General features: G+C 39.1%; 2 protein-coding genes across 3 annotated transcripts in view; one reads left to right on the plus strand and one right to left on the minus strand.

Annotated features, from left to right (window-relative positions):
- Positions 1-5,009, minus strand: part of gabarapl2 (GABA(A) receptor-associated protein like 2) — a 67,038-nt gene extending 62,029 nt beyond the window's left edge. Inside the window, exon 1 of one of the 2 annotated variants that reach the window (XM_076263372.1) lies at positions 4,857-5,009. In XM_076263372.1, the coding sequence (XP_076119487.1) occupies positions 4,857-4,923 (67 nt within the window). In that variant the 5' untranslated portion in view covers positions 4,924-5,009. Of the gene's footprint in view, positions 1-3,765; positions 3,950-4,856 lie in introns of those variants that run through there. The other variant, XM_076263381.1, reaches the window with a different exon arrangement.
- Positions 4,415-26,907, plus strand: tmem231 (transmembrane protein 231). The gene is made up of 7 exons (XM_076263357.1): positions 4,415-4,894; positions 5,025-5,191; positions 5,350-5,478; positions 5,579-5,722; positions 6,138-6,219; positions 24,408-24,513; positions 26,555-26,907. The coding sequence occupies exons 1-7, from the start codon at positions 4,756-4,758 to the stop codon at positions 26,715-26,717; spliced, it is 930 nt and encodes a 309-aa protein (XP_076119472.1). The 5' UTR covers positions 4,415-4,755; the 3' UTR covers positions 26,718-26,907.
- Positions 26,908-27,528: the final 621 nt, after the last annotated feature.

A 27,528-nucleotide genomic window follows, 5' to 3' on the forward strand; every position in this document is an offset into this window, starting at 1 on the left:
TTAGCAGAGCCTGTATCCCCGCTCTGGAAAAATCAGTTTTTCATAAATAACTTCCAAAATAATGCATTTAGGCCTACAGTGTCAATGAAAGTTGAATATAAATGTGGCTATTGCGCATCTTTTGGTACCAGTCTGATATCTCTAGCTTCATTGGTTTCTAAAATATTGCATTATTCCCCTATTTTTAGCGTTTCTTTGTCCCAATATCTATAAAAAGCAGATGTGAAGGTAGTCCAGTCATGGTCTTATATGAAAATCCTTTTTTTTTTCATATTAATATAAGTATAAATATAAGTATATATACTCTTTTGATCTCGTGAGGGAAATTTGGTCTCTGCATTTATCCCAAGGGGTTACAGTAGGTGCCTTGCTCAAGGGCACTTCAGCCGTGCCTACTGGTCGGGGTTTGAACCGGCAACCCTCCGGTTACAAGTCCGAAGCGCTACAAAGAACACACACTCTTTACATGTTTCCCTTCCTCTTCCTCAGGTTTGGTGTTTTCTTTCTGTCTGCTTCCACCACCTGCAGAACATTCTGGTAATGTTCTTCTCCTCTTGCAGAGCCTATGTAGTCTGTGCTGAGCTTCACATTACGCTCTGCGCTGTCATTGACCACATGCATGGACTCTTAGTGAATCAAGGCCTCATCTTGGTGGTTGCAGTGTTCAGTGGCTGTTGACGCATCATGGAACGACCTGCAGTTCTTCAAGAATTTGCTTCGGTATTCACATGTTTCAGCAGTGATCTCCAAGAGTGCAATGAAGGCCTTTGAGAGACACCAGTGGTACTTCAGCACAAGAAATCCCTGGCACCAGCTTGCTTGCTGTCAAACCATCTACCTCCTGCACATGTCCAAATGACAGATATGGCTCAGGTTTCGGCAAGCCCAAATTTCCAGGAAAGATAACCCAAAAGACGACACTAGCAAACCTGGGACCTGATTTGTGGTATATCTTTCATCTTCTGCAGCTGGACCCTGCTTTCCTCACCACTGACATCTCAACCTGGCCTGCTCACCCAGCCTACAAGGAGGCCTTGATTCACTTGGAGTCCATGAATGTGGTCAATGACAGTGTAATGTGAAGCTCAGACTACATAGGCTCTGCAAGAGGCGAAGAACATTACCAGAATGTTCTGCAGGTGGTGGAAGCAGACAGAGAGAAAACACCAAACCTGAGGAAGAGGAAGGGAAACATGTAAAGAGTGTGTGCTCTTTGATGTTAAAACATCAACATCATATGGTGGTTAGTTATTAAGAATTATGTACTGTATGTTCTATCTATTCATGGATTACCCATCTTGGTCTTACACTTTGAAATGTAAGGTGTTCATAGTTCTAGAATAGGGTAATGTTAGTTAATGGAATATAATTTAAGATTTTATTGATAACTTACTTTCATGCTGTTATTATGGAAATTAATGTGAAATGATGAAAATCCATGTGAAATGACAACTGCCATATCTCAGGAAGTAATAAAGATAGAGACACACAGCTGGCACCAAATGATGCACAATGTACATATTTATATTCAACTTTCTTTGACATTATAGGGCTAGATCTATTATTTTTGCCGTTATTTAAGAAAAAAAGATATTTGTATGTCCGTTGTTAGTTGGAAACTTCAGAGGCTCGGTGGACCCCTTAGATATCAATAGAATTTTATAAAATGTCTCATGGAAGTTTAATTTAGTTAGTGTAAAAAATCTATTCTAGGTACAGATTGATTTTCAAAAAAATTGAAAAAAGTGGGGCAAATGGTGCACCCTAATATGCATGGTAAGGTGCTCTATGAGAGTGAGTGTCATGGTGATGGTGCAAATAAGTAAGTCCAACAGTGCAAGAATAAAGTCTAGAGACCAGCATAAAATAAATATGGACATATAAGAGAAGAGTATATAAAGTAGACAAGGTAATATAAAAAACTATATCAGTGCAAGAATAGGTTGAGGTAATAGGGTTACAGCCATTGGTCAAGTATTAAGTATAAGGTATTAAGCATTAAGTACAGCCACAATCCAGGCTGTGGGAGGGAGGGAGGGGTTGTACATATGTGCTAATATAGCATGTAAACAGTGTAGAAGTAAAACAGTAGGCTAGTGGACAGTCAGTACACAAACATAGAGGGTGGAGAGGCAGACAGACTATGCAGAGAAGTCTATCTCTCCTCTTCCCTTTAGTGAAGCATTGAAAAGTTCAATGGCCCTGGGGACAAATGACTTCCTCAGTCTGTCAGTTGTGCATGACAGTGAGCGAAGTCTCCAGCTGATCAAGCTCTTCTGCTTTGTAATAGTGTTGTGGAGTGGATGACATTCATTGTCCAAGATGTTGATCAGTTTGTTCAGGGTCCTTTTATCTGATATTAAAGTGATGCACTCCAGTTCGGCTCCCTACTAAAAGGGTAGGGTAGACATGGTTGCGAGAGGTGCTCACTATGCCTTCATCAGAGGCACAGATATGCGGTGGCTTCAACATGTCTTACATCCCCCTACTGTTCTACATACTAGCCGGTAAACACAGCGCATACCTCACACATGCTTACATAAGCTACACATGCAAACACATAATATATTCTTCACATATTTATCTGGCATTTAATATAGTCTTCCATAAGCCGACTCATAGCTCCCATCAAGGAATTTTCTCATTACACTTAATTATTATTGAGGTTAATGCATTAACCTACATCCAGGGGCTATTTTCAGAACGAGTCTATAGGAGACCAGTACAGTATTGAAGATACTGCCACTTGAATAAAATGTAACCCAATAGGAACACAGTTTCAAAAGTTGTCCTTAAACACTGAAAGTCATATACCAATGCCTTGTTAATTACATTTCTGCTGAGAAAATCCTCACTGACTTCCAAAATGACATAGGCTAAGTCCTTGTCGTCGTGCTACAAACATGGGATGGGCCTTGATGCAGAACACACACTTTCCCTAAAATGCCAATAATTTTGCCATTATCAACATTATGAGATCAATAAGGGCCTGGGATAATGTCCCCCACTGCAATATGCATTTAAAATATATGAGAGGGCCCAACAGTCGTGTACACAGAACGATGCAAATAAGCAGCTTTGCTTACTTGATAGATTTTATGACTGTTTCTAACGTTGTATCCTAGCTGGGGGAGGGGCAGAATTGAGAATGAGGATACCCATGACTTAAGTCTATTTTACCGTATGATAAGGTATAGGCTACTTATTCACAAGGGAGTGCCTCAGGTAGTTGATACCTAGCGTGTAACCTAGGCTACTATGATGTTGGACTCAACTGTTTATACCAGGGAAACCCTGAAAAAATGACATGGTTACAGGAAGAGAGGGGATAAATGTGTCCGTCGACATCCGTATTTCTGTTTTACAGGGGGCACTGCTAAACGACAGCTTATTGTCACCGATGTCGTTGGCTAATGTTTGCTAACCTACCCTGGGCTAGACACAACCAACTCAAACATTACATAGTGCTGTCCAACATGTAGCCTACATTGTAAATATCAACCCTTAGTATGATTAACGTTAACGATGTCAAAGGTTAGAATTGAGTGATTGTTATAGCAAAACTAAATGTATTTTTGTTAAATCTAAAACGTAGGTGGGCGAATGTTTTGACAGGAAACCGCAGTAAGCTACACTGCTGCTGAACTACACTTAGCAGCTAACGTTAGCTAAATAACGAGGGTAAGTAGTAGCAAGCTAGGAGCCATAGCCAGCAGTTTGACAGTAGTGCAAAATCTGTGACATAACCATTAAATTTCTTTTTACCCAAGGAATGGTCCTCTTTGAACATCCATTTCATTTTTGCAGACTGCTGGCTCCGTCAGCGAAATTGCAAAAATATCGTGCACTAAGCACAGGAACGAACTGTTGTCGATGTGATCTAGTATAACACAGTACAATGAAAATAAAACTGAAACGTCAACAATGTAGCAGCTAGCTAGTTCCCAAGCTTGCTACCAGTCTGGTCCAGCCCAAAGATGACGTCAATCCTTTGACATTTGGGGATGCACAGTGTTGGTATATCACATCATATAGAAGAAAACGTTCTGTTCTACAGATCTTATTTGTATTTACATCCCTCTATGATTTACATTAGCGTAGTGTAGTGTAGTCTAAATACTGAGATAATGTTGTTGTTGTTTTCAGCCAATTAAGTGCTCATACTGGTATAATGATAATGTTACACACCTCAAATTACGGCTCAACCCGAAATGGTAAATCGTGGAATTAAAGATCCAGTGTCAAACCATTTTCAAATAATTTCACATAGATCTAGCTGATATTTATTGGAATGTAAATGTTACGCTGCCCACCCGTGGGAGTGGAGAGCTTGTTGCTATGGATAATCGCAGCCATGGTAACGTTAAGACGCCTATCTACAGGAAGTTGGGGATAAACGCGGCGACGTCTAGACAGAACGTTAACTTTAGCTTTTGCTAGTAAACTAAGGAATATTCTTGTTTCTTAATGGCAACTTCTAAACTTTTTACTTAGCGAACCTGTCAGGAAATGGTACAAAACATCACTAACTTTAGTCTAGATTGATTGTGTTAGGTCTTGAGCCAGCGTTAGTCGTAGCATCCACACAGCATAGAACTGTTAGATTCTAGTTAGCTAACGTTACATGGCACTAGCCAGTTAGCTCTAGCTAAAGTTGTTTGTCAGTCTGGCTAGCTTTACAAGACTGCTGCCTTTATGTTATAAAACGTTGCATTTGCATCTTTGAAATAAAAAGTTTTACTTAATTTTGTAGCCATGGGCTTCTATGAAGTATACTCTCACCCGGCGTTAATTCGATACAAAACTAGCGTATGCACAAAAGCCACGTTGTTTGCTATAGCTGTTCTGTGTCTTACCTACATTCCTCCTCTCCTGGTGGCCTACAGAAGTCAAGGTAAAATCATTCGTCGAATAAGATCTCATTGCCCTCCTTTATCATGAAGTTGTTTTTAGGTAGACCATCGTTAGTCATAAGATCATTTGAATCTGAGTGAAGTCACCATCTAACTGGACATTCTGTGCAGGATTCTGGTTGAAGCGCAGTACGTACGAAGAGCAACCTGTTATCAGATTTCAGTATCAGATGCTTCTGGTAACTGCAACCAGCACAAAGGGCGACTACGTTGCTTGGAGCACATATGCACATTTAAATAATTTATTAGGAAGCAACCTGCGAATCCCCATGGTTTCGGTAAGCGCCTACTTGCTCCATCTTGTTTAGTGATTCATACAAAACACTGTTCTGACCGCTATGTAGCACCTTGCAGCTGTCATTGTGCTTCAACAAGGGGACTTAAGACTCACATGAACTGAGTTTCCATGATTCATGTATTTCTGTTGAAATTGTAGGCTAGAGAGGAGGATCAGAATCAAGATGGGAAGTTAGACCAGTTGAATCTCCATCTGGAGCTTCCTCTCTCACCTGAGGAGCAGATCTACAGCATCCAGCTGCTTCTCACCTTCTCCTACCAGCTCTTTGTATGACCACTTTGTGCACCCACACCTGTCCAGCATTCTGTTTCATTATATCCATTGAAGTACTTGTGTCAATACCCCTATCCCTCTCTCCTTTTTGTAGAGAATGTCCACTGTTGTCATGCAGACACTGGCATTTGTGCAGCACTCCTCCCCTGTTCCAGGATCTGAGCTCTTTGTCAGTGGAGATCTGCGCTTGGAGCAGCGAATCCCGCTCCCTCACCGTGGCCTCCACACGACTTACAATGTGAGCTCTCAGAATGCAGACACACCCAACTGACTGTGTCCCTCAGATAGCACACGGGTGGCATTGTGAAGTCACAACCATGCCTGGCATCCTTGAATGAGCTTTCTTGAGTTTTGTCTGTTTTGAGTTAGAACAGAAAGTCACTTTCCTCCTCTCTTATTAGCCTTTCTCTGCTGCACAGCCTCACTTATTGTCTGTGTTGTAGGTAACTTCATTCAGTATTTCAGTTACTTTGCTCTGTTAAGGTTTGCTGCTGCCATGGTTTGTGTTGAAAACAACATAGGTTAGCTTGTGTCATGTTCATCATATCCTGTGAACTTAGATGTCTTATTTCTCATGCATGCATGTGAGGCCCTTAATTAGCATTATAAACCATCTTTTCCTCTGTATGAACAGAAACTTTTTTTTGCCCTAGACATCAGTCATTGATGGCAGTAGTCCCTTTGCTAGCAGCTATGATTTGGTCAAAATCATTGGGGCATACCAGAAAAGAAACTGTAAGTACATTTTTGTCATATTTTTTTTCATATTGTGCGATAATCTGAAACATGAATCACACTTTGATGTATACCATTTAAAAAATATATATATAGTATATACAGCGGGGAAAATAAGTATTGAACACATCAACATTTTTTTCAGTAAGTATACTTCCAGTGAGGCTATTCGCATGAAATTTTCACCGGACATTAGTATTAATTTAGGTAATCCACACATATATAAAAATCCAAACATTAATGTCTAAAAGTAGTGTTATGAGTGAAAAAGTGGAATGGCACAGGGAAAAAGTATTGAACACGCTAAGAAAAAGCAGTACACAAATGGAAGGAATGGCAAAGAACAAACTGGAATCTATAAATAGTTCGAGAAATTATCCCTCCTATCTGTGCAAATTGATATAAGCTGGGTTAGTACATACTGGTGGGCTATAAAAAGGTTTTTTGATAGCAAGGTGTCACACAACAAACATTTCATGATGGGTAAAAGCAAAGAGCTCTACCAAGATCTTTGCAACCTCATTGTTGCAAAACATATTAATGGAAATGGTTACAGATGCACTTCAAAACTTCAGAATCATCCAGCTAGCATTATTGGAGCTATTATTTGCAAGTGGAAGGAACATCACTACATCATCAACTGGCCATGCACAGGATCTCCTTGCAATATTTCTGACCAGGACGTCAGAAGGATAGTCAGAAGAGTAGCCCAAGGGCCAAGGACCACTCTGAGAAAGCTCCAGAAAGATTTGGAGGCAGCAGGTACAATTGTTACAGAGAAAATCATAGTTAATGCACTCCACCGCCATGGCCTCTATGCACGCTCATCCCGCATGACTCTATTGCTGAAGAAAAACATGTCAAAGCTCGTTGAAAGTTTGCTACACAACATTTGAACAATCCTATGAAATACTGAGAGAATGTATTCTGGTTAAAAATTTAACTTTTCGGATGTCATACTACACACCATATTTGGAGGAGAAATGGTACTGTGCATCACCCTAAAAATACCCTACCAACAGTGAGGTTTGGAGGTGGTGGCATCATGGTGTGGGCTGTTTTTCATCTTATGGTACTAGCAGACTTCATACAGTTGAAGGAATGATGAATGGAGTAATTTTGTTCTGGGAAAATCTTTACATCCACCAGGATGATGAGGATGAGACATGGCTAGACCTTCCAGCAGGACAATGATTCAAACCATTCAGCAAAGGAAACTCTCAATTGGTTTCAGAGAAAGGAAATCAAGGCCCTGACTTCAATTTAATTGAACAGTTTTGGAAGTTAACTAAAGATCAAGATTCACAAGAGGGACCCCTGAAATCTTCAATATTAAAGGACTATCTGTTTAAAAGAATGTGCCAAACGCACACCAGAATACTGTGACTGATTAGTTTCATCATACAGGAAATGCCTTGAAGCTGTCATTACGAATAAAGGCTTTTCCACAAAGTATTTAAGAAATTTCAGCAGGCGTGTTCAATACTTTTTTCCTGTGTTATTCCACTTTATTGCACATAACTCTACCTATGGACTTTAATGTTTGGATTTTTTTATATGGGTGGATTATCTGAGTTAATACTAATGTCTGGTGAAAATTTCATGCAAATAGCCTCATTGGAAGTATACTTACTGAAAAAAATTTTGACGTTCAATACTTATTTTCCCCGCTGCATGCTTTTTTTCAGTTGGCATTGCTTAGGGATGAATGATATGAACAAAATCTATGTATTGTTATAGGAATAAGTCTAGATAATAAGAAAAAAATTAGCAAGTTTTATTTTTTCATTTAGAAACTTGGAACTTGGTGTGGAACATTTGCATGTTTCAAAACATTAGAAATATTATCAGTTTCTTGCAAGATGCTCAGTAATGGACAACTAGCCATTTCTGATCTGAATGGCAAATCAAGATATATTGACTAATAGTCATCGGCTTGCTTTCACCAAAAATGTTTTTATTGTCTTCATGCAGTTACTGACACATTAGCAAAATATAATTTGTCTCCACAATTACATTTCCCGTGCAAAATTACTAGATTTTAATGTTAGCTTTAAGACAATACATACAGGGCATAACCCCTTCCATATATTTTTTTTTTTTTTTTTTCACAAATAAATCATTCAATGCCATGCATGAATTTGACGCTCATTTTTATGCAGAGCATTGTGGCATCTTGAAACACCATGCTTAGGTTAAGTTCACGTGTAACCTGCAAACTGTACAAAATGACCAGATTCCGTAGTCAGTTCAACTCGTAATCAGATTTACTTTTATCCAAAGCATAAGCAAATAGGAACAATAGGAATAATGATGTTACAGTAGCTGTAGGATATTGTTAGTGCAGCAATAGAAGAATAGACCTTGTGTGTGTGTGTGTGTGTGTGTGTGTATGTGTGTGTGTGTGTTCGCTTGTAAGTGTTAGGGCTGGGCGATATGGACCAAAACTGATATCCCGATATTTTGCGGCTGATTGGCGATATACGATATCGATACGATATTGATATTTCAAACAGAAAGCGCGAAGTGCTTCATATATTCACTCAACACAACAATTATGACAACACAGCCGGTTTTAATTATATTCATTTCAGACTGCTCTAACAGAGCTGTGCAAAAAGGTGTAAACAATAACATATACCAATAGGCATACAGTTGCTCTGAGGGCTGTGCAAATAACAATATTCGGTCGACCCTGATTGGCAACACAGGCCTACAGCTTTTCAATAAAGGTAACACAAAACATAGGCTACCGTTAAAAGCCAATATAATAAACCAATTGGCATACAGATAGAGTTGTGCAAATAAGAAAAAAGTAGGCTACACAGCACATACCTGTTTGTAAATATTTAACTGCACAAGGAGTAGGGCTGGGCGATATGGACCAAAACTGATATCCCAATATATTTTGGAGCTGATTGGCAATATACGATATATATCGATATTTTAAACAGAAAGAGCTAAGTATTCGAATTCCTAAGTATTCGTATTCACTCAACCAGCTTTAATTATAATGATTTCAGACTGCTCTAACACAGCTGTGCAAAAAAGTGTAAACAATAACATAGGCCCAGAGCTGCCAACTCTCACGCATTGGCCGTGAGACACACACATTTGATTAGTTTCACACGCTCACACGCCACACCCCCGATTTCTCACGCTGAAGTGTCAACCCGGTCGGTCAGATGCCTGAAAAATGAGTTTAGCCTATGTATAGACCTACCTGTTGAGCCACTGATCGACTAGTTATGCTTTCAGAGACGGTGAGAGGGTTCAAGAGCACCCCCTGTCTGTGGAATTTTCAAAATTTTCTCTCATTTGCGATGCTACTTCAGAAGCCATCCCAGGCGCATTCCCCCCGCATTTCCCCGGCTTCAGGTATGCTTTGAGTATTATTGAGTATTTTTCACGCTGAAATGTCAACCTGGTAGGTCAAATACCTGGCAGATGAGGTTCAACTAAACTAAACCTATACATATGATATCACACATCATGTGAACGAGCGGAATATAAGCTTTCCAATGATATTAGCGCCAAGTTGCTGTGATAAATGGTTCGCGAGAAACCGACGTGCAATTTAGGCTAATCATATTTGCATTTTGCACACAGTGCATACCCATTACTCTCGGTTTAATATCTCACTAACTCTTCACACAACACGTGGCAAACCCAATATCACAATAAACAGCAAACCATACTGAATACGAGGATATAAAGCATGCCTCTGTGCAATAAGTGGTTCCTGAGTAATCCGGTTTTGAAATTGCAACACATTTCTACATATAGCCTCATTGGGGCAAAATTATGTATAATGTATTCTAATGTAAACTATTTGTCAGTAGGCCTACATACATTTTTGTAAATTGCTCAGCCATAGATTATCCCACTATCATGGTTCTTATATTGTCAGGTTCCAGCCAATCCCACTTACACAGATAAATGAATATATTTATATTGGCATGCTTCCTAGTGACATTAGTGCAAAAATATGAAGAAAATCAAATAATGAGACACAAATATTGATATAAAGCCTGACATAAGCCATATGCAAACATTCACATACGTTCCCAGATATGGGTACATCCTGAAAAAGGAAGAGCATGTAGGTTATAGGCTATGGCCATTACAATGACCAATATATTATCTTAAATGAACTAGCTGAATAACACAAGTGACCACTTCTGCATAATTTCATGGAGTGCTGAAATGTACACCCATTTTTGAACATTTCTGAACTGTGAAATGTAGAATATGTTTTTGTGGTTGTGAACTTATTGCAATATCACCATAACTATTCCACCTGAGTGTGCATGGTTATAATTCTGAAGTGCAAAATAGCTTAGGCTACAGCACAAATATTTCCATAAAAATATATCCCCCCCCCCCCCCACACACTTTTGCCGTGCGAAATACCAGTGCTGTTTTCAGCATCTGTTTAGTGCTTCATTGTCATTTTTATTGGATTCTCCCATTTGCGCGTAAATCGCTTGTAAGCTTTTTTTTTTGTTACACGCATTCTCCAATTCCGCTTCTGTCACACACACAGTGATAAGCGGCAAATCCCCCGCAGTGTTGAAGAGATCAGTCGTCCCCCTCACTTTTGATAAGGAAAAAAGCCTTATAGGTACGCAAAATAAATAATAACCTATAGGTTTATGCTAGGCTATGTAAAACTCCCCATTAACAGCATCACGTCACTAACCACAGCTAAGACTGCACAATCTCAGTTCACTCTGTTGGATATCTGAAGCCAGTTTGTCTACTTAGATACTGTGAATCCTCAAATTATGGCCGGGGTCTTAAGACAAAGTACAGGCCTTTAGGGGCAGGATTGTATTCGAGACAGCCCTTTATTTCTTATGCGAGTTTTATTTTGAGACATGCGTTTCTTGGAGCGGCATACTGGTAGGCCTTCAAAAGCATGACATTTTCGGTTTAGTTTGATATTTAATTTACTTTTGGACTGTTTGATTATATTGTTAAATGTTGGGACTGATGGGCACTGAAATCTGGTGAGGTATTTGATGATCACTATTACGCTCAAGGATTAAAGTTCTCCGTCATACGACGGATTTCCGTCAATTTGATTTTAGAAATGTCATATTTGAGATCGATGCAGATCCGATGAGAAAAAAAATAGGAGGGGGGGGGGCTATCACCCTTTCTTTTCCTTTTTTTAAGGCAACTACAAATATTAGGTCCGATGAATTAATGTGAGTGATGGTAAATGTTTAAAGACCTAATAGTGTTCTTGAGAACTTTCTGTGTCTCAATCAGTGACCGCTCAAGAAGATAGCCTACCTCAGCCATGAGTTCCGCTTTGTTTATGTTGTAGCTACACGCTTGTCTCATTGGCCTGGGGCGTTTGCTTAAAAAAAAAGAACACGTATGGAGGACTAATAACGGTCTAAAAGTTGGATTATAGTGACACAATCGAGACAGCTGATGAGGTTGGCCAATCCGTTGAACTTTTTTGGATATGATATTGTGACCTCCATGAAGCTGGCCCCCCATGTTACTCAAAAATGATTAAAAACACTGCTATTCGTTTGTGCTACGTTTGTGCCGGTTTGTGCCGTAAAAATTATCGTTTGTGCTGTTATGGGTTTTAAGTAATTAAACTTTACATTTTTCTGGCCAGTGACGTCACTCAGCCCCCCATACTTGTCCAAATATCCCCAAAATAGTCTCAATCGTTTGTGCTCATTTGTGCCGTTAAAAGTAACATTTGTGCTACTATGTTTTTTAAGATATTCCACGTTATTTGTTACACGTGTGACGTCACTCAGCCCCCCATCAATGTCGAAATCTTTCCAAAATGGTCTCAATCGTTTGTGCTAGGTTTGTGCTGATTTGTGCCGTTAAAATAAACATTTGTGCTACTATGTTTTCTAAGTTATTATGGTTTATTTTTTACTCGCGTGAGGTCACCAGTCCCCCATCAATGTCCAAAACTCACCAAAATGGTCTCAATCGTTTGTGCTATGTTTGTGCTGATTTGTGTCGTTAAAAATAACATTTGTGCAGCTATGTTTTTTAAGTTAACACGCTTTGTTACATGTGTGACGTCATTCAGCCCATCATCAGTGTCCAAATCTCCTCAAAATAGCCGCTGATTTGTGCCATTTAAATAAACGTTTGTAGGGTAGGCTACTATGTAAATTGTCCAGCGGCCTTGTCCAGCAATTGTAGCCTAGCTCATCACCCAGCCCCTCCATCAATGTCCAAACCTAGGCCTATAGCCTACCCAATCGTTTGTGCTGATTGCGCCGACATTTCTCCTATGTTTATTACACGTGATGTCCAGCCCATCAATGTGTTTTCTGTAACTATATTTTTACATTAGCCTACCAAGTTCTATCTGCTATGCGCATGACATCAGTCTCACACACACTGGCCAAATCGTCCCAAACTGTAGCCTACCAAATGTTTCTCCTGATCTGAGCAGAAAACACAAGTGCAAGGAAGCTGTTTCTTAGGTTTATAGCTAAAGAGTAGCCTAATAATTTAGTCAACTTTATAAAGTGCTAAAAAGGCTACAAATGTACCTTTAGTTTTAGTATAGCCTACTGTCGTATGACTTTAATGTTTAAACATTATTTTGACAAACATACCAATTTAGCCTACCTTCTTGTCCATTTAAAATAACTCCTAGCTTTGCTGCCTCCTTCCTTTGCTGTTTGCAAAGTTTCATATATCCACGGTGGCCTTGGAGACTTGGGTCAGCAACAAAGCCTAAGTGCTGCTTGTGTGCACAATCCACTGTAATTCTGATGCATACAATTATTGAAGAATACATTTGTTTATCTTAGAGAATATAGGCTACAGTGCAGTGATGAGTTATGGTAGGCCAACTTGGAGTGAATATACACACACACGCACTGCATAGTACACACACGTTTCTTTAAATGGCACAAATCAACACGCACGTAGCCAAAGCCATCACAACTATTTTGAGGAGATTTGGACACTGATAAGGGGCTGGATGACGTCACACCTGTAACAAAGCGTGATAACTTTAAAAACATAGCTACGCAAATGTTATTTTTAACGGCACAAATCAGCACAAACATAGCACAAACGATTGAGACAATTTTGGTGAGTTTTGGACATTGACGAGGGGCTGGTGATGTCACGCGAGTAATAAATAAACCATAATAACATAGTAGCACAAATGTTTATTTTAACGGCACAAATCAGCACAAAGCTAGCACAAACGATTGAGACTATTTTGGTAAGATTTAGACATTGATGGGGGGCTGAGTGACGTCACACGTGTAACAAATAACGTGGAATATCTTAAAAAACATAGTAGCACAAATGTTACTTTTAACGGCACAAATGAGCACAAACGTAGCACAAACGATTGAGACTATTTTGGGGAAATTTGGACAAGTATGGGGGGCTGAGTGACGTCACTGGCCAGAAAAATGTAAAGTTTAATTACTTAAAACCCTTAACAGCACAAACGATAATTTTTACGGCACAAACCGGCACAAACATAGCACAAACGAATATCAGTGTTTTTAATCATTTTTGAGTAACATGGGGGGCCAGCTTCACACAGGTCTCGGGTGCATAGACAATTTGTGCAGACACTGCATCAAGTTCAAAAATCGAAAGAGACGGTGAGATGTTAAGACAAGTCACAAAAAAGGACGTATCCCTCTGGTGCCGAAAACAGAAAGAAGAAAATGACAGAGGAGGAGAAAAACTAGCAAGATACAGGTATGTTTGCATGATTATTTACAGTATGTTTTGTGCTTGAGGTAGCTAGCTGTCATGATCGAATATAAGCCATCACCAGAACTAAATCCCCGCCATCAACAGAGAAATGTCTCCCATTAATATATATTTATCTAGGTGTATTTCAGATGTCAAGGATATTGGGATTGTTTTGGATGTTCAATCAAGCATGTACCCTAGCTCTAGGTGGGCTTATGTTGTAAATTAAAGTTAGCTAGCTGACTGAAGTGGACATTAGCACTAACTTACAGTAGCTACATGGAAACGTAGCTGAAGGCAAATTTACCACAGAGGGATTGTTTCTGATTTCGCACCTGAAAGTGTTGATATTTTATTACTGTTCAATAATATGTAACATAGTGGTAAGTCTGATAGCAACAGCAGGCTAAGCCCAGGCTCCCAACCCCAACCCACTGACTAGCGCGACTCTGGGCATCAGTAACGTTCCAGCTTCATAGGCAAAGATGGAACAGTACGTGCGCTCTGCTCTAAGATCTTTGGAGAGAGATGGTAGTGTTTGAGAAAATATATCATGTTGGGTGGGGAGACTTCTGTGATGAAAATAGACCTTAAATTTGATTAAGATAGTGGCGAGTGATGTAGCGGTGCTACCCTAATATTAAGGCTGCAGTAGATCACCATGTTAAGCGTTTGATTATGCCTCATTTGCCAATAAAATATGAATTGTTACATGTGGAATTGCTTGTTGATGAGTGTAAGTAATGATAGAAAAATAAACTCATTCTGCTCGATCAAATATGCACTTTCAGAGACACTGTTGAAGTACTTTGGAGCACATCTCTACCTCTACCTAACTACCTCATCAAGCTGATGACACAGAAGGTGAGGTTTTCTTGATGGCAAATGGTTACATAGCCTGTTAATATGACATGACACACACATTTAACATAGTTTTTTTTTTTACATTTATTTATGTATTTATTTAATCATTGCAGGTTCGTCCACTGCAGAGTTGCAGATGCCTGAAAGCCAGGAACGAAGTAGGAATAAGTATCTATATCTTGGGACATTTTATTTTTGATTATTAATGTTTGTCTATTTTGGTTTTATTTTGTAGTTGAAGATTGCTCATTTAATGCACATTTACGGATTTGTTCTGCAAATCTGTTGAAAAACAAGTCATTAAACTGATGTACTTGTTTACAACAAATATAAATGCAGTTGTATTTTGTTATTTGTCAATTCAACTTCAGTAAACCACCCTTAGTGCTTCACTTTGAATATGAATGTTTCAAATAAATCTGTGATTTTAGTACCCTCTAAGATTAAAAGGTGACAGGGTTGGTGTAAATAACAACTATATTAATACATTGGTTTACCAAGCACATGGGGCCAGAAGTCTAGAGCGGAGCCCCAAAACATTTTTGCCGTGAGCAAGGATGGATTACTGAATGAGCCTACCGAGCCCAAGAGTCCACGGTGGCCTTGGAGACTTGGGTCAGCAACAAAGCCTAAGTGCTGCTTGTGTGCACAATCCACTGTAATTCTGATGCATACAATTATTGAAGAATACATTTGTTTATCTTAGAGATTATAGGCTACAGTGCAGTGATGAGTTATGGTAGGCCAACTTGGAGTGAATATACACACACATGGGAAATTATCTCTCGTAAGTCTCTCGTAGCCCACTCCGTAGCTGCGTGATAGTAGGCCTACGCACACTGCTGTGCACACCTGCAGACGCTACTGGCCGGAGAATGAAGTGGTGTTTCTCCACAGCTGAGTAATGGCCTGCAGGTTTATTCTGGTAGTGGTTGCAGTAATTCTGACGTTATGCACAAGCAGCTGGTGTAGGCTACTATAGAACCTTTGGCAGCACAAACAGCCACGTAAATAGTAGCACGTCTTTTCTTTTCTCGGTTAAGGTCAGCACGATATAGCTTTGTAAAGAACACAAATGTTTCTTTTCTCCTTTTGTTTCTTTTTTTAACAGCGCAATCAGCACAAACGATTAGGACTACGATTGGGCATTGATGGGGGGGCATTGATTGCTGCTGGGTGATGTCTAGCATAGGCCTACGCTACAACTGCTGAGCAACTTCTGCATAGTACACACACGTTTCTTTAAATGGCACAAATCAACACGCACGTAGCCAAAGCCATCACAACTATTTTGAGGAGATTTGGACACTGATAAGGGGCTGGATGACGTCACACCTGTAACAAAGCGTGATAACTTTAAAAACATACATTTAAATTGGTTCAGATCTTACCTAACTGATAGATCTTTTTCAGTGCATTTAGGCAATGCTTCTTCGTCATCTTCTCCCATTAAGTGTGGTGTCCCCCAGGGTTCTATTTTAGGGCCTCTATTATTTTCTTTATACATGCTTCCACTGGGCTCCATTTTCAATCAATTCAATATTCGTTACCACTGCTACGCAGATGATACCCAATTTTATATACCGGTGGCCCCTGAAAATTCCTGCTCATTGACAAACCTTCTTCTTTGTCTTAATGACATTAAGAATTGGATGGCTAACAACTTTTTACAGCTAAATGACGGCAAAACTGAAGTAATCATTTTTGGACCACCAAATTCTGTCAACAATGTGAGCAAGTCTCTTGGCCCTCTGTCTGTTAACCATCACAGTGTGGTCAAGAACCTAGGTGTTTTCCTAGACTCTTCTCTGACTTTTAATAAGCAAGTCAACAGCGTTGTCAAGGGAAGTTTTTACCAACTTAGGACAATAGCAAAGCTCAAGTCTTCTCTCTCCTACAGTGATTTAGAAATCCTTATACATGCCTTTATTTCCTCTAGGCTTGATTATTGCAACTCACTGTATGTAGGTGTAACTAAATCTACTCTAAACAGACTCCAGCTGGTCCAAAATGCTGCAGCCAGATTACTGACTGGATCTAAGAAACGTGACCACATTTCACCTGTGTTGGCTAAACTGCACTGGCTTCCTGTGGAACAAAGAATTAATTTTAAAATTCTTCTGTTTGTTTTCAAAGCTTTACATGGTTTAGCACCTCAGTATTTATAAATATAAAATATTAAAGATAAAATATATCTTTTAATTCCTTACTGTCCTCCTAGACCTCTTCGATCATCTTCCCAGTGTCTTCTTTGTGTTCCTTCTGCCTCTCTTAAATCCAAAGGTGACAGAGCTTTCTCTGTCTATGCTCCCCAGCTTTGGAATAGCCTTCCTGATGTTGTGAAATCCTGCCCCACTATTAGTATTTTTAAATCCAACCTAAAGACCTACCTCTTCTCCCTAGCTTTTAACACTCCCTGACTCCCTAACCTTTTTATTTGTTTATATGTATGTATATGTATCATTGTTATTATTATTATTTTTATTATTATTATTATTATTATTATTATTATTATTATTATTATTATTTTATGTAAAGCACTTTGGTGCAATGCTATTGCTTTGAAATGTGTCAGATATCTCAATGAACGACAATGACATCAATAGATGGTAAGGTGTTGAGTGTGTTTGAATTCCCTTCCTTGTAGCATCCATTTCTACATTCTACAGTGGGGACAAGTTCACCTTGTTTAATTATATTTCCTTATTAGCTGCATACTTGAGGTTGGAGATATTAAGGCGTATCAAGTTTCTCACATACTGGAACTTCAAGATACTGTACATAGCCTTATGATTTTCTTATTCAGTTCTGCACTGGACTTGAATTACGACAAGCTAACCATCGCAAAGTGTTCTGATGCTGGGAACAGGCAGGTATGGGCAAAAATACATCAGAATGTATTTCAAAATAAAATACCTAATACCCTCATTTTTAATGTATCAAAATAAACTACAAAATACAGTAACCATATTATGTATCAAAATAAAATACTGTATTTTTGTATTTAGAAAATACTCAAAATACTTTTTTCAAGGAAGTATGAAAGCACTGCAAAAAAGCTTTTTAATATCCCAAACATTTAGCCTATTAAAACTATATAGTAAAAAACAATACAATTTGGCCCGTCATACCAAATAGTATACCGTATGCAAGTTCATGTAGTGTGATCAGAAGAATAATTCAAGAATTTACATTTACATTTAGTCAGCTGATGCTTATCCAAAACGACTGACAGAGCTTTCAATTAACCACATTATAATCAATAGGCCAAAATCATAATTGTGTATCTGTGCCGAATTTCGTAATTCAAGTCCAGTGCAGAACTGAATAAGAAAATCATAATTCATTTAATTAAACAAGGTGAACTTGTCCCCACTGAAGAATGCAGAAATGGATGCTACAAGGAAGGGAATTCAAACACACTCAACACCTTACCATCTATTGATGTCATTGTGGTTCATTGAGATATCTGAGATTTTTTCTGTTAAAGATTGGCATGGAGACAATAGGTCATGGTTGCTTTTGTCGGTGTCATTTTGTGAACTTGCACAGGTAAACTTGCTCATCTTTACTTGCGTACGACTTCACACCAGTGCTTCAGACCAGAGCTGATGCTTCAACAATAGCCGTCACTGAAAAGCTGTTAGTGTCTTTGAACACAGCTGTTCTCACATTAGCTGATTGCGATAAAAATAAACCATTGTTGCCTAATTACCAATTATTCATTACACCTGTGTGTAGTATCTACTTTTTTAGTGTGTTTCACATATAGTATTTTGCAGTATTTCTAAAATACAAAAATACACACCAATAAAGTATTTTGATACAAAATACAGAGCCATTTCCTTCAACCCAATAAAATACAAATGACAAAATACTATTTTGTATTTGAAATACATATTACATGTTTCAGAAATACTACCCATCCCTGGGAACAGGCAGATTAGCCTACATCTTTATAGTTGACCATATGATGACATACTTGGGTTAATACTGTATTTCACCAGTTAGGGCACCAAAATGGCCAGCAGCGGCACTGTGTAGCCTATCTTGACAAGTTTTGGGTTACAATATACAGGTAGTGGGCTCTCTGTTGATTTTAATGAGTAGGCCTAAGCCTAAAGTTACAGCATTTCTATCACAATTGACCAGACTTCGACCTTTTGTCTGCTTTTAACAAAATTCTGGCTATGATTGTTCCTTGTATTGCATCATGAGCCATCACTGCGCCTATTGCATTCTACTGTTGTTAGCCTTAAGCCTAGCTCAGTCATTATGTTATACCACATCGCCCTCCATTAGAAGGAATGAGCTGCATTGAGCATAATAAACTGCATTTAGAATTCCAGAATTCAATTTCTAGATATTTTGGTAAAAGTAACTTAAAAGTAATACAATAGTAGTGTAATGCCTTACAATTCAGAGACAGTAATATTATAATGTAACAAATTACTTTGACGATTTTGAAGTAACTTGCCCAACACTGCCTGTAGGTGGCATTAATTATATAGTAAGTGTACCCTGTAGCCTCGTTTTGGTTTAAACAATGGCCGCCGTGTGAATAAGGCGAATACTCCCTTTACTTTGCTGTTTGCATCTTTTTGTACATTAAAAACCAATAGGTCGCGACCGCAAAAGGGGTGCTATCTCTATAGGTAGATATGAACAACGTATGACTTATGGCCTGAAAAAAGTTCAGTCAAACGATTTTTTTTCACTTTAATCCCTGATTACGCTCCATGTAGTTGAAAGAGTGTCGGGATTTCAAACAAACCATCTGCTTTCATGCTTTCATTGAATGTCCGCGGTGCTGTAATGGAAACCTTATTGCGTAGCCAAGTAGCCTATATATTGAGTTATTTTTAAATTATGCATGATTTACTTTTTATTAATTTCGTAGGCTGGCTTTATTTTGTTATATAGAAGTATCTAAATAACCTGTTAAAATGTACCAGAATTCAGGAAATTGCATCTAGTCCAAAAACATTTTTCGGGGGGAGGACCCCCATACCCCCCGCTGAAATGTCCCACCCACTTTCAGAATGCCTCCGACGCCCATGGTCCTAGAAGTAGGCTAGATCCCTTTGATACCAACGTTAATTAACCTCTGGGACCCAGGGGCCCAAGGTGTCAGGGGGCCCTGAAGCCTAAGCCTTTGCATGGAATCATTGCCTCAATATCAACACATCAGGATGTAGGCTATGAATCTGATTGAATTTAGTATTGCCCATCCCCAAAATGCACCAGAATACAGGAAATTACAACAAAAAATTCTGGGGGAGGACCCCCAAACCCCCCTTCCACATTATGCGACAAATTAGTGGGGAGCCCTTAATACATCTGGGCCCAGGGGCCCGAAAGTTCATAATCCGTCCATGCCTGGTCCCTACACCTGAGAACCACAACTCAGGCCTACATTGTACTGCACAATTCAATATTTTGGGCACAAAAATATTGAAAAACCTGCAGTTTTTTTACCCGTAAGGGTTTGATAGGGCCTAGATGACAAGCAAATGTAGCCTATGATGGCCTAGACATGTTGCTATCAACAACAAAAATAGTTTTAAACAATTAGGGCTACTTAAACAACGTAACTGAGTCACTCTTCAAGAGTGTGATGGACGCTACCGTCGTTTTGTATGCGTTCATTTTAGCATGTTCCGGTTCGTAAGAAAAATCCCTATGCACGATTGAATGGGGTTTCAGGAATCATAAAAAATGATGCCCCTAACTGCTCGCGAGTCCCCGCGTGCATATCCTCTTAATAAAATCAGCGTGTAGGTTGTCTCCCTGAGGACTTTAGATCTGCTACTGTATATCGCTAAACGCAAGCATTCATCAGTGTATTTAAATTAGCTAGGCTATGTACCAAAAATTACATTTTACCGTGAGTCGAAGAGCTGTAAACAGTGTTGTAACTTAAATCTGTGTGTACAAAACCGCTTGGAGCTCCAGTGGAATTTTGATTTCACAACGAGAATTCTCGGTCTAGCCGTTGATGTGCCGACGGAATAGGCATCAGCACCAACCTCTGATCAAGGTAAACAAAATCTGACTCAGTGTCCGTCATGTTTGAAAGTTTGTAGTGCTGCGAGGAAGAACGTGCAAACGCAGGGGCGCAGTTGAGCAGAGCTGCGGCTATCTGAATGGTCTGAACACAGAAGAGCAAGTGGCTTTGATAAAATGGCCCATTATTTGACATAATACCGGTATTACGATATTGTCTCAACTACATATCGTTTTCAAAAATATATCGGTCGTAGTCGTAATACCGATATATGGCCCAGCCCTAGTAAGTGTGTATGTGGGGGTAATGGGGTTTGTGTGTATGTGCCTGCTTGTCTGCATGTGTGTGTGTGTGTGTGTGCCTGTGTGTGTGGGTGTGTTTTATCAAAATACAATTTCTAGTTCATTTCATGCTAGATGAACTAGATTGTTCAAAACATTTCTCAGGCAGAGTTAGCAGTCAGTTAGAAATCTCAGATAGCTTTATTCACGGTACCGGAGACCTACCCTGTCGCTAACAAGCGCAGTCTAAAGATACAGAGAAAAGGCACACTTCTTCTAGGACTTGTTAAAGCTTACATGTCCCATTGTGGCATGTCAAATATTTACTGACCGCATCACCCAACCTCGTCCAACATTGTACACAAGGATGTGTCCATTAACAACCAACATCAGTGACATTTACTCAAACTTTGACCTAACAAACATGATGGCGCCAACCTCCTTGGTGAAGATGGCAGCTCCATCTCAGGGCCCCCTCTATCTTAACAAACCAGCACGTAGGCCCAATCACCTTGAGAAACGATGTTGCAAATGCTAAACATCTCATCATCCCAATTTCTGTAACACACATATATGGTTTTCTTGCACACAGATCTGAAAGGTTAAAATGTCCTCCTACAAAGTGGAACAAAAATAAGTACAACCCCAAAACAGAAAAAGTTGGGACATTGTGTAAAACGTGAATAAAAACAGAATGTAATAATCTGCAAATCTCGTAAACTCATATTTAGTTGCAAAAAGGACACAGACAACATATCAAATGTTGAAAATGACAAATTTGACTATTTTGTGGAAAATATATGCTAATTTCGAATTTGATACCAGCAACATGTTTCAAAAAAAGTTGGGACTGGGTAATAAAATGCTGGAAAAGTTGTGTAATGATAAAGAAAACAAAGGGAAGAATGTTTCGCAACTAATTAGGGTAAGTGGCAACACGATTGGGTATGAAAAAGAGCACCCCAGAGAGACAGGGACTCTTAGAAGTGAAGATGTAGGGGTATTCATCACTCTGTGTAAACTTATGTGCACAAATGATGAAACAATGACATTTTAATGCTTCTTAACATGAAATTGTGAAGTATTTGGGGAGTTAATCATCTACAGGACATAATATTATTAAAACATTCAGAGAATCCAGAGAAATCTTTGCAAACAAGGGAAAGAGCTAAAAAACACATTGGATGGCCGTGGTCTTTTGGACCTCAGATGGCATTGCATCAATACCAGACCTGTTTCCAGACCTGTCATTGTATGGGCTCAGGAAAACCTCTGATAACCATTGTCTATGTGCACAGTTTAATATCAATTCAAAAACTGCAGCCAACATTGTAACAGCTAAAATTGTATTGAGACATGATGAAAATACCACCCTCTTATCTGGGCCTGAGCTTGTTTAAATTTGACTGAGGTAACGTGGAAAAAGGTCCTGGTTAGACCAATCAAAGTTTGCCATTCTTTTTGGAAATCATGGACTCATCTGGGCTAAAGAGGAGAGGGCCTATCCAAGTATCCAACCTATCCAACTTGTTTTAGTGCTCAGTTCGAAACCCAACATCTATGACGGTGTGGAGGAGCCTAAGTGCCTACAGCATGGGCATCTTGCACATTTGGCAAAGCACAATCAATTCTGAATGATGTATACAGGTTTTGAGCAACATATACTGCCATCCAGGCAATGTCTTTTCCAGGGACGACCTTGAATATTTCAGGAAAGCAATGCCAAAATGAATTCTGCACATATTTAAATAGTATTTCTCCATAGAGGAAGAGTCCAGGTGTTAAGATGGCCTGTCTGCCGTCCAGATTTGTCAAATTAGGTGCATAATGGAATGAAAAACATGACTAAGAATACCCCATACTGTTGAGCAACTGAAATCCTATATTGGGGATTAATGGGACAAAATGTCATTCTCAAAACTGTAGCAAATGGTCTCCTTAGTTCATAAAAAAATTTCAGAATTTTGTTAAATGAAGAGGTGAAGCAGCACAGTGGTAAACATGCTCCCGTCCCAACTTTTTTTGAAACATGTTGCTGGCATTAAATTCAAAATTAACATATATTTCCATGAAATAGTCCAAATTTTCATTTTCAACATTTGATATGTTGTCTATGTCCATTTTGCTGCTAAATATGGGTTTACGAGACTTGTATATTATCACATTCTGTTTTTATTTGCATTTTACACAACGTCCAAACTTTTTTCTGTTTTGGGGTTGTAAATAAATAATAACTTCATAGCTCTTTCATTGAAGAGCTATGTGCAGCTTTACCAAAGACAAAGAGTACCTTATAGAAGTACCTTACACCCTCCCATTGCCCCTGTCTCTCTCTCCTTCTCAACGGACACGCCCCTCAATTTAATCCAAACATTCACAATCGTGCAAGCAAGGACTGTTGTTGCTAAATTGCTATTAAATCTGGCATTATTAGCACAATGTCAAATTAGCAAATGTCAAAACTGTTGCATTCAAGTTGAGTTCTTATCATCTTAATCCCGCTGTAAATGGAAAAGCATTTTCCCAGACTCAAAAGAGCCTATCCCAACCCAAGGAGAAAAAAAGTATCACTTTGTTTAAACACACATGGAGAAACTGAACAGTCCAACCAAACTATGATGAGGTAGCCCATTCAGCTACTTTGTTTCAATATTTCCAGGCTTTAAACAGTGCTGCTGACAGCTGAAGCAGCAAGAGACAGCAAGAGGTAGAAAGAGCTGTTGGGGCCTAATGTAGCTTACAACACTTAGGCTATAATATCTGCATAATGTGTGCTGTCAGAAATACAGTATTTTTCTTTTTATATTAGGGGTTGATATAACAATGTAAAATAATAATAATAATAATAACAATATGAATATTATAATAACAGTATAGGATACATAGCCCAATATGCCCCTCTCCCCCAGTTAGAGACCTTAACTAAGATATTTCCTGCGATAAACACTGACTGCAGCTTATTCAACTAAGAAAATCGCATTGTGAACTTTAACTTGTGAATCGTATCAAATTATGAATTGAGTGTATCGTTACATCCTTAATAGTCAGTATGCTTAGATGATAGCTTAGTTACCCATCAGCCTATTTTTAAAGCGGGCCTAGCAGTGGGCATGTAAATGGGCAACAGGTTTTACAGGAATAACATGTTTTGAATGGGCACTGCACTAGTTATCTTTAAATGCAGCTGTAGCCCCCACCCACCCAATCTTCCTTCATCTGGACTTCATTTTTACACATCTGAGAGGTTTTCATTCACTCATCTCACACTTAACCTCATGTATTTCTCTCCTCATATCCTGTACTCTCTTTAGTGACCACTGTTTTCTCCTGCACAAGTCCAGTTTGGACAGTGGGTCGAGCTGCTGGAGCTCCCTTCAGGATTAGTGCAGAGGTGCGCTATCCTGTGGAGGTCATCAGATATCCTTTTATGGCAGTGAGTGACTTCAGAATGGACAGGGTTTATGTTCTGCAACAGTTTAAACCAAGGGGGGAGGGGCTGGAGGGCTGCAGCGTTCAGATGGTGTACGGAATTAAAACGCTTTAATAAATATGCTAGTTCATAATGGAACTTTCATGGTTTTTAACACATTCCATTATGAACTTCATCTTGGTGTTTTATGCCCCCAACGTTGTCTTCAAGGCAGCGCTGCCTGGAAGGCACTAGGGGTATTCAATTAATCTTCAGCGAGGTCCAGTTACGGAAAATTTCCTCAAGCAAAGATCCGGAGCATCATAATGTTTAACGTGCGTGTTTAGGCTATTTATATATGTATGTACAATATATATATATATATATATATATATATATATATATATATATATATATATATAATATTAGGATGGATGGATGGATGGAGCCAAAAGAGAGAGAGAGAGAGAGAGATAGATACTTTATTAATCCCCTAGGGGAAATTCAAAAAAATAGAAGATTGTAGGCCTAGGCCTAATGTTTAATGTGAAATAAAATAAGTAGCCTAAAAGGCAACATTCGAAATGAGGAGAAATAAGGCAAGATAAGAGTAATTGGGGAGAAAAACTGAGTAGCCTTGGCTATTTTTAAGATCTTAACGTGAACTTAAAATAAAATTTGAGCTGAGACAAGGATGGATATTCCACAGCTGGTTCCTTGAACCCATTAATCAGCAAGTTTAATTTTAGTTTTTTAGTTTTTTTTTATGTTGACCCGAAATCTTGGAAACCCTGGAACATCACGTTATTGGGCAGTGAATGCATGTAGGCTTAACTAGATTGTGGTGGATCAATCATATTGCCTTCTTAAATCGTAAAATATTCTGTGGTCTCAGTTCACTGTTGAAACGGCCTAGCCTACCCTATGCTTGCTCAAAATATATGCTTTGTCTAGTAGAGGTGCTTCAAATTGGCGCTTTTAAAAATCGCCTGTCTCAGAATATATAGAAGAGGTCCAGGGCAATTCCGCGCAAAACTGTCACATCCATATTTAGTTGGCGTTACGGACGTGACAGTTTTGCGTGGTATTGCCCCCGTATCGTTATATAAAGCTCTGTTCGCTGTCTTGCTTTCTCCTCTTTGAGCAATCGATGATTTGAAAATAACTTACATCGTTAACTTAGATATCCATCTGATTGTTTCTCGTCCCGTCTCCTCTCCTCGCTCGTTTCAGGCTATCATTCTCTTCCCCATAGTAGGCTACTTTACTCACTGGCTTGACTTTATCAGAATTCACAGATTTCACTGGCTGAGTAGCAGCAAGCGAAATGATGGTTCCTGAAGCTCCTGAAGTAAATGCTGTTATCTTAACCAACGAAACATTTAGCGCAGCTTTGAAATCTTATGTGAAAATCTTAATTAGGCTATTATGGTCCGGGTCCGGATAGGATCACGTCACGGTCCGGACTCGGACCGCGGTCCGCCATTTGGTAACCCCTGGGGTTAGGCATGGATTAAGGTTAGGGTTAGGTTTAAGATTAGGTGCCTTTAAGTCAGTGGTGGCAGCGTTGCCTGGAAGACGACGTTGGAGGCATAAAACACCATTGAGCTTATGAACTAGCATATTTATTAAAGCGGTTTTATTCTTAAGAAGAGTGCCTTGGCGTCCCACGGGTTTTATGTTCTGTTTAACATTTTTTCAGTGCCTATGGTCGGGCTCTGTACTGAATAATGCTATTATTACTTCCTCATTTTTCATCAGAGACTTTCAATTGAGTCCATCCTACATGCTATGACATTGTATAAGGATTATCTTGTCTTGATACTATCTTTTGCTTGCTGTTAAAAAAAAAGTCTCAATACAACAGATGAAAGATGAAACCAGATTCTTCTGGCTTCCTGCAACCTGATAGACAGTTTTCTTTAAGTCATGTGATACTCCCAGCTGGGAGACTTTGAATAATTGTTGAGAAAGAAAGACGACAGCATGAAAGAATGAGTTATACGCTTAAACAGACTATTTGTATGTTCTTTAATTCTGAGCCCTTACTTACCGTCCAGGCTTCTGGGAGATGATTAAGTTTGCGTGGATCCAGTATGTCAGTGTGTTGCTTATCTTCCTGTGGGTCTTCCGCCGCATCCAAGACTTTGTCTTCCAGAACCAGGTGTTGCCCACTGTGCCTATTCTCCCGTTGAAACAGCACAGGGCCTGAAGATGGGTACATATTTTACAGTCCCGATCAAATGATTATGTGTTTGGGTGTGAGAGGACCATTCATTATCAAATAGGAGATCAGTGTGTTCAGCTTCAGTGAGAAATACTGTTATTCTAATCATATTTTTGTATATAGGTGTGTGTATAGGTGAGTTTTAATTTTGATACATTAAATGTGTTTCTATAAATGTATCGTATTTTGGGTTGTTCTTTCTCATTACAAGGGTAGACCATATTGTCAAGTTGCTTGACCACAAATCCCTTCACTAGGAAGTAATTTCGTTATTAAGCATTTTTCAGAATTTTGTCTGCAAACATTTTGTTTGATCAGTCCTGCCCCCGCACGTTTTATGACTTTTCTTATGGGCTTTTACATGTACATGTACATGACCCTGAAAAAGAAAGAGGTATAAGATGGACCCTATAGTTCCGGTCTCACACAATCACCAACTCATGCAAGAGAAGACATCCTGTCTCGGCTGCTTTGCACAGCAAGGTGGCCTGAAAATAAATCAGAGAAAGTGGTGGCACTAAACGTCTCAGATCCACCACCAATCCTTGTGTACGGAGAAGCTCTAACAATAACAAAGGAGTTCACCTACCTTGGCAATACTGTAAGATTTGATGGGGTGCACACAATGACATAAAAAACAGAATCAATAAAGCCAGGAATGCGTTCAGAATGTTGAAAAACATGGAAGTCACAGCAATATAGAACAAAGACAAAACTGAGGATATATCAGAGTTGTGTGCTATCCACCAAAAAGTCTACGAAGGATATGTCGAATTTGTTGGCCCAATAAGATATC

Source organism: Alosa pseudoharengus, unplaced genomic scaffold, assembly GCF_046254945.1.
Source record: "Alosa pseudoharengus isolate Yale_2024_CS ecotype anadromous, Long Island Sound unplaced genomic scaffold, YU_APseudo_1.1 YU_APseudo_1.1_scf_10, whole genome shotgun sequence".
Classification (NCBI taxonomy): Eukaryota; Metazoa; Chordata; class Actinopteri; order Clupeiformes; family Clupeidae; genus Alosa; species Alosa pseudoharengus.

Coding starts and splice junctions, on each gene's coding strand:
- tmem231 (XM_076263357.1), top strand. CDS start 4,756: ATGGGCTTCTATGAAGTATACTCTCACCCGGCGTTAATTCGATACAAA. Junction 4,895..5,024: donor GGTGGCCTACAGAAGTCAAG/GTAAAATCATTC, acceptor CATTCTGTGCAG/GATTCTGGTTGAAGCGCAGT. Junction 6,220..24,407: donor GGCATACCAGAAAAGAAACT/GTAAGTACATTT, acceptor TACTCTCTTTAG/TGACCACTGTTTTCTCCTGC.